Source organism: Amphibalanus amphitrite, unplaced genomic scaffold (genome assembly GCF_019059575.1).
Source record: "Amphibalanus amphitrite isolate SeventyFive unplaced genomic scaffold, NRLGWU_Aamphi_draft 001084F_arrow, whole genome shotgun sequence".
NCBI lineage: Eukaryota > Metazoa > Arthropoda > Thecostraca > Balanomorpha > Balanidae > Amphibalanus > Amphibalanus amphitrite.
In genome coordinates this window covers 1-16655 of record NW_024882578.1, presented here as the reverse complement: position 1 = coordinate 16655, position 16655 = coordinate 1, and the positions used below count along the sequence as shown (strand labels likewise).

Below are 16655 nucleotides of genomic sequence, written 5' to 3'. Positions count from 1 at the left end.
TTACGGCAGTGCCATTCATAGACGACCCATTCCGTTGATGCTGGATATTTGGGAAGCACTGCCGGCGTATGTGACGTACTCGTATGTGACAGACAAATCGAGTACCGCGAGTGCCGCTCTTTCAATACCTCGTGCGCGGAGAACCGTGACAAAAGGCCATGACGAGCACCGGCCAGTTCTCAGAGCTCTCTCAGGTAGAGCCCTCGGTGCGGTGGGGCGCGGTGGTCCATCGTTTGTTCCCAGGGAACATGTTCGGCCTCCATTAGTCGGTGCCGCCCACTGCGGCCACTGGACGGGGCAAGGACCGGTGGGGAAAATGACCCTGCCCGCGGCGGTGGTGCATGGCGGTGGTGACGGTGGGTTGTGTGACCTGACCCCACCCCCGTCGCCTGTCCAGGTGTCGTCTTGATGAATGGGATGGAACGGCGGCAGCGATGGCAGGGGTACGCGGGGCCACGCCCACCACTGCACTGCAGCGGCTAGCGTTGGTCTGGCAAAGGATGAATCGCTTTCATATGTGACTTCACTCGATTGTAAAAATCGAACATGACAGGATACAGCATGGTTACTGCACAAGGTCACGGAACATGTTCCATAGCTCTCTTTGTCACTGGGATTCCACATATTTTCGTATTTTCGCCAAAACGAGCAATTTTAGCGAATCGTTGCTCTGGTATGGTGTCCTTACAACTCCAAATCGGTTGTGAAAGCGAGACATTTCTATTTTAAAGGTAGTGTGCCAGCTTTCTTGGACCGTATGGAGTTAATGGCCCAGATAAGGAGAACCGGATTTTTAGAACTTATCCATACCTTCAAAACTCATGGAAACGTCTTAAATTCTTCAAATTTTGAGTACCCCAGTGCGAAATTCGCCCCGACGGGTTGTCGGTCGTACCCCAACCACATTTCACACCACTATGAACAATAAATGCACACACTGAAATCGCTATTACCGATATGCTCATCCAATCAAGTTTCGATAAACCCGTTCATCATCAGCTCCTGCGGTTTCGAACACTCCTGTTAGGTGGTGCGGTAGACCACGCCCAAAGCCAGGGCCCCGGTAACGTGAGGTAGCCGAGTCAGGGCAGCGTGCGCTGACCCAAGCCGGAGCCGCGCGTCCTCCCGGTGTCATGTGATAGCCCGGGGCCGCTGACTCGGCTACCTCACGTTACCGGGGCCCTGGCTTTGGGCGCGGCTTCTGCTCATACTTTGTGGTGCGGTGGTGGTGCGTCGGGCTGCGCGCTCTGACTTCGGCCAAGAAAAATGCGTCAGCTGATCTTGTCATTTCTGCCACTTGCGTGTGGTGAAATGGGGTCATAACTTATAAAACGGCTTTATCATATCAATTATTTTACATAAAATCATATTTCAAACCATAAATAATGTTCGACAGCCAAATAAAAGAAACAATACCAATACGGGCTTACAGTTTAAGGCTCGACATTGTGTTGTCTACGATTAGACAGCTGATAACTCATTCCCGTACGTCGTATGGTCGTAACACTATAATGACCTTTGCTTATTGTCACAAGTGCGCCGCATTCGCGATTGTTGCCCGACGCCTGTTTGCAGGTGAGCCCACTACAGTTGTTATACATATCTAAAAACCGATAAACTTTTAGGCGAAAAAGGCACTATTCCAGGCCCATTTTTGATTTTTTTTTGCGATATTAGGTAAAAACAGAAGCTTCTTATCCTAGGAAAAATAAAATGGGAAATCTTTCAAAGGTGGCACACTACCTTTAATGCTATCTGACATCAATGAAATCTACCTGTTACAGTTGCTTAAGAACTATGCAAATGTTCCATTCCTGCCAAGACATGAACATTAATATTTATGCTGCTGCCAAAAGGCGGAAGCAGCAGCCGTTAATAGGTTTACGAGGAGCAGGCGCTATCTGCCGGTGTATTTGTGTTCGCTCACGCACCGCCGCACTGGGGTGCCAGGCACTATTCAACGACTGCGTCTCGGTCCTGCTACTTTCGCAGTTTCATTCTGTAATGTTCTCGGTGACTGCGAGCTCCGAGAAGGCGGCTGTTTCAGCCAACCTGACTTGACCTTGCAGGCTGTCCCAGCTGGCCATGCTCTCGACGTCAAGAGCCTTCAATATTTATCAGGATCTCATGGAATTTTTAAAAGCAGTCCCAGGGTCGCTAATTCATTCACTAAATACGACTTTATCACGGGGACTTCACTTCCGATCCCGTCTATCCAAAAAAGAACTAGACAGACAGACAGACAGACAGACAATAAACAACTGTGCTTCCAACTCGGTGGCGCAGTCCTGCGCCGCGCTATGGCCGACTCAGAGCGGCCATCAGCGCTGGCTGCGTGTCCTTGCCGGCGCGCCGGGTCAGTGGGTCAAGTGTCGTTCGTTGGCCGCGGGTCAGACCGCCCTGGGACTGATGAGCCCGCTGGCCGGCGCCCGGCTGGCCCTGATGGGTTGGGGCGGGTGAGCGGGGGACTCCCCCTGCGAAGACGCTGCGCGCAGGCCGGCCGGCGGCGGTAGCGCTAAGTGCCGCCGCTGGCCACTATTGATTACCACTCGCTAGTGTCTGGTGTCGTCAGCTGAGGTTCGATCAGGCGGCACGCCATCCGCTCATTACCCCGTGCCCCAGCGCCCCCTCCCCCTGCTCTGGCCGCCGCAGCTTCCGGCCGCCTCTGCGCTGAACAGGGAGTCAGCAGGCCAGCAGTCCTGCAGTGCGAGGTCCGACCCGGTAATCATTCAAGGGGAAATAATCAGTCCTATCAGCTTCAGTGCGGGACAGCTAGTCAGACAGCTGTCGTCATTCAGTAGCCAAAAGCCCGATATGCTGTTTAGTATGTATGTTGAATTGTGTGCTGCATTGTACCACAGCTATTTATCTTCTCATAATAACTTTGTATTTTGACTTATATCGTACCTACTTTCACATACTTCTTTATTTTTACGCATACAAATACAAAAAAAAAAACGGGCAACATCTGCACTCTGCAGTGTTGCAGTATTGCACATAAACCTTTTCAGCCCAACTGGCACGCCCTATGATAAAGCCCTGGAATTAGCTTTATTTCACAAAATAACGCCTTGAGACTTCTCACCTCCGTCGAATATACGCATGCAGTTCACTCTCGAAACTGGAGGACGGGCTTCTGAACACTTCACCTGGTACGACATTTGTTGAAACACTCGACTCGTCTCCCAAGAGGATCGACTTGCATTGGCCTCACTTTGAACGTGCCAAGATTCGAATGACGTTGCAGACATATTCGAGACCAGAAAAGAATGAGAGATGGCCTAAAATGAAAAGGCGGCAGATGGAAATGAAACTCAAGTGGGTTTAAATTTTGTGCTGTCATGTTGCTGCTGTGAGACGATTATTTAGTTACTTGCCAAGCAGACAAGATTCAATGGTCAGCATTCACGGTTCTATAATAGGGTCTGCATTGTCCTAATGCCTTCGAAGCCCTGAAAATCATTAGGTCCCCAAAAGGATCAGTTGTGTTCTTGTGCGCCAGAACCACGCTTGTCGCTTCAATGCTGGAATGGGCGAGCACGATTGGTGAACATATTCCCCGCATCCAAAAGTCACATGCATCGGTTATATGAAAGATAATGTCATCATTGCTGAAAATAGCATTTTAAGAAATGCTCGACATATGCACAAAAGCGATGGCGGAAGCCCACTACATACCGATACTTTTCTGGCAAAAAACGATGCTCTATTTCAAAATGGTATATCGCTGTCCAATGCACTGATTCGAAATCGGAATGCTACTTCTAAATAAATGCGAGGCAGCCCATGGCAGCAGTCTCCCTCCACAGTGATTGCTCCTGTCCGTGAGACGACTGCACGCCACAAAGCTACGTCAGTTCTCCACAGTTTTGTAATGAGACACTAGGCTGGCTGTGAGACTGACAGACGACTGTATTCGTTCCCACCGTGCTCTACAAAAATTTCACATCCTGCCACGTCGTCCCTGCCTCGACCAGCTCTCCAGCCATCCGGGTCGCGTACTGACGGTGGCTGGGCGGCGGCAGCGATGCCTTTGTGGCTGCCACAATGGCCGGCCTGTTCGAACCGTTATCTGACGGGTCAAGTGCACGGCACCGGCCTCAGAGGGCTCGGAGGCGAGGCGGCATAGAAGACGATGGATGGAAGGGGAGGAGGAGGGGAGGGAGTTGGAGGAGAGAGAGAGAGAGAGAGAGAGAGAGAGAGAGAGAGAGAGAGAGAGAGAGAGAGAGAGAGAGAGAGAGAGAGAGAGAGAGAGAGAGAGAGAGAGAGAGAGAGAGAGAGAGAGAGAGAGAGAGAGAGAGAGAGAGAGAGAGAGAGAGAGAGAGAGGTCGGACTCGGAGGAGTGGGTGAGGGATAGGAAGGGGTGGACAAGGGATGGGCTTGGGATGAGCAAGGGATGGGTAAGGATAGGTGTAGCATAGGCAAGGATAGGCGTGGGATTGGCAGGGAATGTAAAATGAGAGGCAATGAAAGAAAACAATGGAATGTACGAGAGATGAATGAATGATTATGTATGAGTAATGTGTGCAAGTCTGAGGACGAGAAGAAAGAAAAGAAAAGAAAAGAGAGAGAGAGAGAGAGAGAGAGAGAGAGAGAGAGAGAGAGAGAGAGAGAGAGAGAGAGAGAGAGAGAGAGAGAGAGAGAGAGAGAGAGAGAGAGAGAGAGAGAGAGAGAGAGAGAGAGAGAGAGAGAGAGAGAGAGAGAGAGAGAGAGAGAGAGAGGAAAAGACGTAGATGGAAAGAAGGTGCACCTTCTCTCCGAAGTACTAATAAATAGCGCCGGGAGCCCTGTGCGTCATAGAGAAGGGAGAGTCGCCATCCATCTCCGGTATCGGCTCCAAGCCGAGCGGACGAGTGATGACCCCCGGGCGACTAGCACCGTTCTGAACGCGGGCTGATGCCGCGACCACAACTGAGGGTCAGCATACACACTGCCCACCACGTGCAAAACAACAAGGATTTTTTTTTATTCTAGGCGTAGGAGCCAATATGTCAATTTGCTCATTTTTGCAGCCATAGGGGAGAGTGGGGCACATTCGTGCATGGGGCACATTCGTTTTCAGCAGTTTATGGGAACACGAGTGACTGCACGAGCTCAAGGTAAATTATGGAAATATGTCTATCATTGCCGCCCTTCGTTCACCGTACACTGAGAAAAAAAAATTATTCCCCAGGGGTGTTTTACGGGTGTCAGACACCATTGGAGGTGTCATCGAACACCCAGATTGGTGTTGAAAAATGCTGTTTAGGGAATCATTAAGGTGCACAACACCACGATGACACCCTTTCAAGTGTTCGTTCGCATGCGAGCGTTTAGATATACCTTAATGGGATTCAGCATGACACCTTAATAGGTGTCCGACACCCACACCCATCCGGGTATCAAACACTCTAAGGTATCAAACACCCTAAAAGGTGTCAAAAATGTTCTTTTAAAAGCATCTGACACCCTTATGATGCCTTCACAGGTGTTGCCATTTATTGAAGCGGAATGTTAAGAGTGTCCGACACTGCTAGAGGTGTCACATTGACACTTGCAAAAGGATCTGACACCAAAAACAGCGTGAAAAAAATGAGGAAAAATATTCCCATGGGGTGTCTCACGGGTGTCGGACATCATTGCAGTGTCATATATAACGCCCAGATTGGTGTCAAAAATGTTGTTTTGGGAATCATGGAGGTGTACAACACCACGATGACAACCTTCAAGTGCAACGCGCTTTTAAACACACCATGATGGGATTCAGAAAGACACATTAATGGGTGTCCTACACCAACATCCATTCGGGTGTCAAACACCCTAAACCATCAACACTTCAAAAGGTGTAAACAAAAATGTTCCTTAAAAGGGATCTGATACCCTTGTGATACCTTCACGTGTGTTGTCATTTGTTGAGGAACATTCCAGCATGAGTCATGAAATGTTTGAAAGCTGTCGTGTATTCGAACCTAAATCATCACATAAATTGTTCTGACGTCACTTGTGTTAGGAACCAGGGATGCGGTGTCTAACGGATTTTCAGTGACTCGCACTCCCGCTCTGTCTTCCAAAATGGACTCCTATTCCGGCCAGAACTGCCAACTCCATCAGACTCCGACTCTGACTCCGTAGCACTGCTAGAAACCACAGCAGGTCCAGTGGTTTGAATCATTACCCAATCAGCAAGCTTCATTGTGTGACGTCATTTGTGTGCTAGTCACGGCGTCAACCATGCGAAGATCAAAAAGCGCCACCTTGCAGGAAAGCCGTTAGATTTCAGTTGGCGGCGGCGTGCCACGTGGTGTGTGTGCGGTGTGAGTGATGGCAGGGCTTTTTTTTGAATTTATGTGGATATAGTGGCGCCGAACGTTGTTCGCAGTGTACTTCTTCAAGTGATTGTGCGTTAATGATAATGTTTAGCTTTTATTTGTAGCTTGCTCCGTGTTTATTCAAATGACGAGGCGGGCGGTACTCGGTGAAATTTGAAGTCTGGAGTGAGGATGACAACACAGCATTGCACCATGGAAACGAAAGCAAGTGAACTGCGGAATAACATCTGGTTGGAGATAATCGACGGTTAATTATCATCGCTGAAATGCGAGCAACTTCTCACTGTGAATGGACCCGATGTGTTTCGGTGAGTTTTCATTGGATTTCTCCGTAAATATAGGGCCCATATTTTTTGTACTTTATAGTTTGTTGCTGTATACAAGATAGGAATGCCATTGTATGCGATATGCCTGTTTGAACCAATAAATGTAAGAATGTGTCGACACCTTTTTTGGCATCCAATGGACACTCTCGTAACACCTTTAAGGGTGTGTACCAAACTGCACCTCGCTGGGGTGTCAGACGGGTGTCACTTTTGACACCAATACAGGTGTCATTGGGAATCAAACACCGGGTGTCTGACACCCTTTTGGGTGTGCACCCAAAAGGGTATCAGACACCTAAAAGGGTGTCAGACACCCGGTGTTTCATTCCCAATGACACCTGTATTGGTGTCAAAAGTGACACCCGTCTGACACCCCAGCGAGGTGCAGTTTGGTACACACCCTTAAAGGTGTTCCAGGGGAATAATTTTTTTTCTCAGTGTAGAAGACAACACTGTGCCTGCTGTCATGCTTGATAAAAACGCAAATTTGTAACATTCGTGAGCTTTCCAAACTTTTCTCATATCATCCATTTTCGTGATCCTGACTCAGAAATGTTTTCAAAATTGGGGGTGAATAAGCTCACTCTATTCACGGAACTGCTGCAAACTTGTTTGTTGAAAAAGTGTCATTTTTTCAAAAAGAAATTTTGAAATATATTACTAATAACGTTGTGGGGCAGGTTCGTGTACGCACTGCCTGGGGGCACATTCGTGCATATTTTTTAGTTTTTGCGATTTATGACTTTATCTGTAGTAGGTTTCTCTAATGACGTTCGCCTGACTCAGTCTCGACTGCTTGCGACGTCGTGACGAGCAATTCACGCGAACTTGGCGAGGTCACGGAGGCCGGCAGTTGGCACATTCTTGTTGGCCAGCCCATTCTTTCTACATATGTTGTGCAATGCATTCTTGTCGAAATGAATCAAGTGAAATGACCTCCTGCCAATTTCCTTTGGTAAATTTCTGGTAATGCCCGGTAATTTCTCGAACTTTGCAGGGTGAACGAAAGTGCCCCACCTCTTGAACGAATGTGCCCCATAGGTGGGGCAATTTCGTGCAAATGTTCAGAGTTATTAAAAGTCTTTTTTTTCTAATGGAAGCAATAATTTTAGAGATAACTTTTAAAGAGGAAAACTATCTGCAATAGTTCCTTTCCATACTACAATCAACAATTTTGCCATTGCACTAACCAAAGAACAGATATGGTTTATCCATTTTTTGCACGAATGTGCCCCACTCTCCCCCTTTAGAATTGATGAAAGTCGTAGGCATATTGCATAACCAGCCCATCAGTGACTTTCGGTATTCTTTTATTAAACTATATCCCGAAATGGAAACACCCTCAGTTTGTTTTTCAATAGAAACACAATTCTAAAGAATAGTGTTTGTCTAATGAAGAAACAACCTTCGGTATGCAAATTATTTTGCAATAGTTTCGCCCGTTCTGAGTCAGGTTCCGTTCTATTTGCTTAGAAAATGATTTTCCAGGATCTAAGCGCAGACTGTCAAAATTACTAAGCAAACCCGCCTGAGTAACCCGGTAAAAGCTGCCTCCCCAACAACTGCCTAAGCCATCACTTGCGTTTAAAGACCCATGACAGGCATCATCCTGCCTGAAATCTGTACTACCGAATAAGAAATTCTGGACCAGCCTCACTGTTCGGTTGAAGTGGCACGCAAGTTTCTTAGAGTTGGACGCAGCGCAGTTGAGAGCGGTGTTCAATATTCATGCTGCGTTCTGGCAGAAGATCGCTGCTGATACATTATCTGTCAAAGGGTCTCCGCTGCGAGTCATCTCGGGAATCTTGATGACCATAGCATATCAACAATATAATATGGCATCAAAGACCTCTGTTTGATCCGCATTGCTTGGTAAGGCAGTCTGAATATGCGGCAGAAGTGTTCGACCGCACAGAGATTTCGATGATAATGTGCTCTCGGCCATTTGCTTGGTGTTGTACTGCATTGACGAACGTATCTTATTAAATGGTGACGATGAAAAGAGCAAGTGGTGCGCAGTGTGTAATAAACAACTGGAAATTAGGTTCATTAGATAGTTTTCTTGCATAGGTAGCTACCGTTGCAGCACGACAAACTTCACAACAAATGTATGTAGAGCATTGACCAGAAAAGGCACTGTGCTCGGAAAACGCTTACTGAGGGGCACGTTTTCTCTCGTGTTTATGGCTTTTAGATAATAAAACGATTTCTAGAGCGGCTGCAAAGGCTTGGACCAGCAACACTAATTAGAATGGAGTCAGGATGAAATGCATCTGGCTTGAATACCAATTAACCAGAGCTTTACAAAATGAAACACAACACTCCAATGCGAAACGCGAAATGAGCCTTCCAGCATAAACCACGGGATAGGGGCATGGTCAACAACAGTTCAGCTTCAATCGATACTAAATAACTAGTCAAATAATCCCAAGCAGCTATCCTCAATGGTATTTATGTAAATATCATAACGATTTTACTTCTAACACGTTTTTGTTACACTGTTTACTTTGTATGTCCCTAGCATACTTCCTCATCAATTAATCGGTCTCGTGAACGACGGCAACACTGATCAATGATAACGGATTTTCATTAAAACCGATTGAATACAGTAAAGTGAAATGGTTTCTTTACGGTATTATATCGGCAATCAATAGGCTTCAGTGTATATGAAGTGTGATAAGTATGCAGATTGCAACGCTTAAGGAAATTCATGAGACGTTCATTTCCGATTATGAGCAAATTCAAATGCACAAATGATCTATCAGTTACACAAACTTTGACCACACAATAAGGTCATCTGGCTAAGACTAAGGTGTACCAAAACTGCGTCTGAACGTGACTAAATTTGCAGAAGAAACACATGCAATGAAAGCAATGGTCTTGTGTTCAGATTATCACAAATGACGAGGGTGAATTACGGTTGCATTTGGACTGACCTGAAGTTGGAGCACGGATGGATGATCCAGTGTCCTGCGGCCTTCTGTCGTATCCGCTCCTTCATGAGCGCCTTTTTCGAGCCGAACAGCTTCATGGCCAGCTTGTTGTCGGTGGGCTGGAACAGGTTCGACAGCTGGTACCGGATGAAGCCCTGTTTGGGCTCGTAGTGCGCCGTGGGGGACGTGGGCGGTGACGAGACGGTGGCCAGCGGCACGCCATGCTGCACCTCCTCCCGCGGCGTGCCGTACAGGCTACCCTCGTCCGTCAGACTCTGAATGCGCACCTTCTGCTCACGGTAGTTCATTTCGGGAGAGATATAGTCACTGACAAGTTCGCTGTCGTCCGCGGCCGTCACCAGCGAGTCGGAGGCGCCGTTGCCCTCGGCGGCGGGCAGCGTGGGCCGCGGCGCAGTATCGACGCCTTCGGGGGGAGGTGCCGACGGGTCGAACGCTCCGCCGCCGACGGCGCCCGTCAGGCTGCCGCCGCCGCCGCTGCCGAGACTGCCGATGCCGCCACTGCCGAGGCTACCTATGCCGCCGCTGCCGAGGCTGCCGATGCCACCGCTGCCCAGCCCGCCGCTGCCGGCGCCGGTGAGCCCTCCGCTGCCGCCGACCCCGCCGCCGCCGCCGCCGCTGCGCCGCCGCCGCTCGCGCCGTTGGCCGCGCCGAGTCGGCCGTTGGCCAGCCGCAGACTGGGCAGGCGGCGGTCGCGTTTGAGCGGCGCGGGCCGGGCAGCGGCGGCCGGCGCGGCGTCCTCTTGCTCCGAGTCCTGCTCGCGCTCCCTGTGGGCAGAGCAGGCGCCCCGACGGGGGACGTTCGGTCACCAATGGCCGGTCGCCGAGCGGCCCAACGACCAATCGCCACCGCTTGGCATTCGTCTCTTGCCAATCGGAAACCAGATAAATAGCGAGGGGAAAATGAGCGGATTCATTAGGGATGAGACATTAGGGTGGTGCCGGGCTGCCAGCGCGCGTTGGATGTGCGCCGGCGCCGGTGCCCGGCGGTGACGTGCCATTGGTCTGTGTCAGAGCCCGTGAGACGGATCGCACCCTGAGCGGCCACCCGAATATCCAGGTCCATCGGGTGCCGGCCGCCGATTCTGTCTTACATCACACTCACCCGTTCAACTTTGTAATGTTTTTATTATAAACCTGACGTGCCTTTATGTCTTTTAACACTGTAGGTACATAGATAAACTATTCACTGGCAATGACCAGGAGTTGGCGATAATACTGGCATAGGATGGAACAAACTCCTTAGATGTGTTATCAACCAAACACAGATCTATCAAGACTGACAAAGAGATTGATGACATTAATTCAAAGATATGCAAAATAGTGTATAACTGGATCCATTGAATGTCAAATAGATAAATACAGGGTGTCCCAAAATTAATGTCACACCCTCCCACAACATTTGTTTTGCCTTCTACTGCGCAATATCAATATAATTTCAGCGGTACTAGCTCCCAGACCATATACGCTACATTCTAGTCACGTGACCTTCGAATTTTTGTGATCCTGACCGGTCAAGGGGTGTATATACGGAGGTCATTTCCGGGGCAGTACCCAGCGCGCGCGGACCAGGTGTCCAGAATGGCGAAACTGCTGAGCAAATCGTTCCGCAGCGGGGCAGTCGGCATGGCTGCCGGCGGCATGACCCACGGCCAGGTCGTCGAGGTACTGGGCATGAGTTGTCGCACGATTTGGCGCTGGTTATCACGCGACAGAAGCGGATAGACGCCTGAGAACAAGCTGTCGCGGCAGGAAGACTTCCGCCAGCCGGGTATAGCGCAGATCGTCATCGCGAAGCGCGGAGCTAAAGACGGGCTTATCCACAAGGAACCTGGCAAGGAGGCTGATTGCCAACAGTCCCAGTCTTCAAATTGATAATCCATCGGTACCGGAGGATGTCTCTAAAGCTGAAGCCCAACAAGCCACGTTTCCAGCCGAAAACTTCTGCTGAACATGTCCAGGGCCATCTTTCAACAAGTCGGCGCTCCGACTCATCGAACTAGGACGACGAAGGACTGGTACAGATCGAACTTCCAAGCATCTGGAAGAAGGACAAATGGCCGGTGAATAGCCGCGACCTGTCGCCGATAGAAAACCTTTGGGCGATCGTCCTGTAAGAGGTGAGCAAAACGGCGCCAGGATAACCTGAACGCACGCTGACCAGGAACGTTCGATCTGTCTGGTCCAAGATCAGTCCACAGAAGCTAGACATGTTGATGTCTGATGTCCCGGACCGAATGCTTGCCTGCATCAGGGAGAAGGTGGGATGCATATGTAAGAAAAGCGCGCCTCTCATGTTTGTTATTTTCATGAAATTGACGCTGGAAAGGTGTGACATTATTTTTGGGACACCCTGTAACACTCAAATGCAACAACATTAAATCAGAGCGACAGTCTCAGTTGACTCTGGCAAGATAGACGTATGAAGAATCTGGGACGCGCCTGAAGGTTTCCTGGCCTTATTTGATTCGGAAGTGCAAAACATTTTTCCACTGCTCATCCCTAAAAAGAAACTTTATGACCGTAAAGCGTGAAAACATCAATCGATTTGCAGGAGCTCCGTTGGGATAAGATGTTTTGTCAGGTAACGGAACACCATGCAACCCGACAAAATATTTATACTTGATTTAATGAACACAGCACATAAGCCAAGTGGGAGGTCTGGATGTTCAAAACAATGCTCAAGAGTTGCAAAATGAGGGCTGAGAATAATATCATCCGTCAATATCGGTCGATGGAGAGTGCACAGTGATGCAAATGGGGTTCACGAGTGGCCATAAATACCCAAAAGTCAAGTTTACCAAATCGAGTTAATTGCGATATGGCCGAGTAGACAAATGTTTGGGGCATCTGAAATCACATGGTTTTCATGTTTTTGTCAAAACCGGTCTCGTGTATCATCGTCAGAAGTCGTGACATTTTCTAGGTCGTAAAATGACGGTCAGACACTCGCAAGTTCAAACGCCGCTGGTTTGCGTTCATTTCGTACAAATTGAAAAAATTATGCATGAGAATGATCCCCAAAGCCTTCTGCTTCTAATGCCGGGTCACAAAAAGCCGTATCTCATTCGCTTTGGCGGTAATCTGACTATTTATCATCGTGTTGCAATCGCAGTTTTTTACTAAGAAAAAATTGCTTTCGTTTCACCTACAGCACTTAACGCAGTGTGTGCCCGTTAGTCCACCATACCATAGCCTTCCCTAATCATTTCTGAGTCGCATCGTGAAAGAATTAAGGCGCTATCACAGGGATGACCGGCGCTACAGACTTACAGAGGTTTTTGTCCGGGCGGTCGGGTGCCGCAGTGGGCGCGCAGTGGGCGGGTGGGTGCCGCCGCGCGGCGTCCGGGCGGCGCGGCGGCGCGGCCGCCCGGGCCGCCCGCTGCGCCGCAGCACCCGACCGTGCCGGACGAAAGCTTCTGTAGCGCCGGTCAGCCCTGTGCTAGCGCCTTAATTCTTTCACGATGCGACTCAGAAATGATTAGGGAATGCTATGATATGGTGCACTAACGGGCACACACTGTGTGAAGTGCTGTAGGTGAATTGAAAGCAATTATTTTTGGTAAAAAACTGCGGTTACAACATGATTACAAATAGTTAGCTCACCGCCAAACCAAAATAGATACGGCTTTTTATGACGTGGCATTAGAAGCAGCAGGTTTCGGGGATCATTTTCATGTATAATTTTTGCAGCTTGTATGACATGAACGCACGCTAGCGGCGTTTGAAGTTGCGAGTATCTGACAGTCATTTTACGACATCGAAAATGTCTCGACTTCTGACAATCCTATACGAGGCCGGTTTTGACAAAAACATTAAAATCATACTTTTTCAGACACCCCAAACATTTGCCTGACTGACCATATTACGATTTATTCGATTAAGTGAACTTGAATTTTGGGCGTTTTTCGTATTTATGGCCACTCGTGAACCCCATTTGCATCACTGTGGAGTGTAAGGATGGAAAGAGTGAAAGAAAAAGAAAAAGGAATAGATAGACAAATAGTAAAACAAAGAGAAGGAAAACGAGAGAGAGGAATGGGATACACGAAAACACAGATGCACAAAAATACAAACAGAGGCAAACTGAGGCGGCTCGATGAGAGGCAAGTAGAACGGCGATTTAATTCAGTTTGAGTGATAGTTAACCGTTGAGCATTTACAGCTTTTCATGGTTTCCCTTTTCGTTCGAGTAGACCAATGAGTGCACCCATACGCGGTCAAGTCTGTGCCAACAATTGTTGTAGCTGGTATGCTGTTCCGCAGCACGCGGCGGTACTGCGGCACAGCCTACCTGCCCAGCGAGATACGGCGGGAGACGCGGCACGAAGCTCGGCGACCAACTAAAAATAACGCGAACCTCCACAGGAGCTGAACCATGATACTGCGAATATGTTAGCGATATTTTGACTGCAATGGGGCCGAGATACTCATATGGTGTCTCCCACGGTAGCTATTTGGTCGAAGTGAGCGTATCTTTACCGAGAAGCAGACAAACTTGTGACGGTCATGGCAGGGCGTTGCCGTTGTAATTATCGATTCTTATTGCTTGAATCATGCAATCTATGCTTCCATGTCGGTATCTAAACGTTGAAAAAGACTCTTTCAGCATTCAGGAAATCGCATGCGAGAGCCTATTCAAACACATTTTAACGCTGCCCGCATCAACCGCATGAGGGAGCCGGGACGTGCGTGCGATTGATGCGAGCGTTTTTCCATGTATTTGAATCGGCTTTTACATGCGTTGACTATAGTTTTATCGCATCATATGTAGTTCTATCGAATAGCATTGCTGCATAATATCAATTGTATGTATACCGTTTCGACATATCTAGTATTTCCGGAATTTATTCACTTTTACTAGCAGGGTCAGAAAATAAAAAATATCGTAAAGTGAATACCTAATACAAATTAGCAAACAATTAGCAATATCAAGCCAATCGCAGTGGAACAATTTCTGAAGTTCACAACTTGGTCAACGAATTAAAAAAAAAAAACTTCTAAAACATCAAACTGAAATACACACGCTTACTTTAAGTACTTATTACGAGACGAAAATGATCACAATTTCCTTATTCCGGATGTTACAAGAGCCGCCGACCACCGCGGACTTCGCTCCTATCCGCACCTGTTATATGGATCCGAATCGCGACAACTAGGTACTGCAGCCAGGTGCAGTCGAGTCAAAACTTCTTTGAATCGGGGATCCGTCGCTGGGTCTGTGCCGACGGCGGCTCGACACTCGACACTCTCCATACCTGTTCGGGGATTGCGGCGGCGGCGGCTGCTCGGCGCTCTGTCCCTCCACCTCTCCAGCTTCCGGCGGCTCCTCCGCCCCCTCTGCCGGCCCTCACGGTCTGCATGGCCGGCTCAGGGTGCACATGGAACAGACTGGAGCTGTGGGCACGGCCAGCGCGGCCGCCGGTCCGTGGGTACCTGCTGCACCGACCGCCGCCGGCCGCCTACCGCCACCGACCGGACGAGAGGAGAGGAGAGCAGGGAGGAGAGGCAGCGCGCGCTGCCGTCGATCGGCCGCCGCTCGGCCGGAGTTTATCTGCCTGGGTCGGCGGGGGCAGGTGTGCTGCTGATGCACCTGCCAGCTGGCACAGACAGCGCTGACAGAGGGTTGACCGGGACCGGGGCCCGCAGACTGGGCGCGGCGGCTCGCAGGCCGAAAAGGCGGGCTCGCAGGCCAAATGGGAGGACTTGCAAACGGGGTAGAGCGCTTTGGAAGGATGCTGGAACGGTCTGAAGTCTCCATATAACGGTCTACTCTAAAGCGGTCAAGCCGTGGTTTAAAGTCAGTCAAACTGTGATTTAAGGATGGGCCAGCCACAGTTCAAAAACAGGCTAGCCCTGGTTCGACGGCAGTAACGCTATCAAAACTCTCAGACGCGCCCACAGTGATGCGGAGGCAAGCTGAAGTCGGGCTAGCCGCGGCTGGGAGAAGCGCTGGCCATGGCTCAGACGCAGACCGACTGGCCGACTCCGTCGGTCCAGCGGCACAAGGACCACCCTTCTGCAATATGAGGGCCATTCCGCCGGGGAATGGGCTCATTTCGAGAACTGCGGGGATGTAGAAAAGCTCTTCATCGATATCATCTCGACGTCGACTTCAGCTAAAGTCAGATCATTTGCATAGAAACTGCAATAGACTTGAGATTATAATGAAATACGCCAAAAGAAAGTCAAGGCATTGCCGCAATAACTACTTGCTCGAAATATGCGTAATAGTTTTTCGATCTGCGCAACATTGTTAGTGGGGTTAAAAAACTACACTCTTGGGAGGTATGTATGCAATTGCAAATACACAGCAAAATGCGTAAAATCATCAACTCTGCTCTGCTTATTTTCTTCAAATATGAAAGCCGATGAATGCAAGATTCTCATAGCATGGTCCGATATCATAGGTGAATACATCATAACTACTGAGCTACATTTGCATGTTGCACTATTCTGGTAGCCATTCAGAAGAGAGCTGCTGTCGTCAGGAGCGTGGTCTCTCGTTCCGAATGGACTATTTGTCTTCCCATCCCTTTCATGGCTGACATCCATGAAAACTTTTCTACAGTAGCGGTTACATCCGGGCGCTATTCTGCCAAAAAATGAGACCTCCTGGATAAGTTACAATGGTAAAGAGAGCTGTTTTTGAGCGCTCCATGAGGCATACACCATTCAACCTCATGCTACAAAACATGCTAACAGTGTTTACATAAAAGGTTGAATGACTCATCTGCAACGTTTACAATAAACTATGCTTTGTCCAACAACGAAGTCAATGCGTCACACTTCAGAACATGCATATCGGTTATGCGTGCCACTGTCCTACAATAAAACCCGAGCATCGACTCGACTTTAGAAATCAGGATGCGATTAAATCCAACACGGAACCACCAAACCACTTTATCAAGAAACTTTCCAACTTGAAGCTGACCCTGAATTAAGCCCACAGACTTGTCTGTGTCAGGGATCTGCTCAGCGCGAGGAGGGCGGGGAGTGCTGGGGGCGTCGACTGTCATCTCCAGGGATCATTACGACAGTCGCAGTGCTAGCTCAGGTCACTAATGAGGC

The 16655-nt window shown here is 49.0% G+C and overlaps 1 protein-coding gene across 8 annotated transcripts in view; it reads right to left on the bottom strand.

Moving 5' to 3' along the window:
• The window catches only part of LOC122369919 (potassium/sodium hyperpolarization-activated cyclic nucleotide-gated channel 2-like), a 55801-nt gene extending 45678 nt beyond the window's left edge, over positions 1-10123 (bottom strand). For 6 of the 8 annotated variants that reach the window (XM_043345075.1, XM_043345077.1, XM_043345078.1 and 3 more), the window contains exon 1: positions 9571-10024. In XM_043345075.1, the coding sequence (XP_043201010.1) occupies positions 9571-9875 (305 nt within the window). In that variant the 5' untranslated portion in view covers positions 9876-10024. Of the gene's footprint in view, positions 1-9570 lie in introns of all 8 variants that reach the window. The other 2 variants (XM_043345081.1, XM_043345080.1) reach the window with 2 other exon arrangements.
• Positions 10124-16655: the final 6532 nt, after the last annotated feature.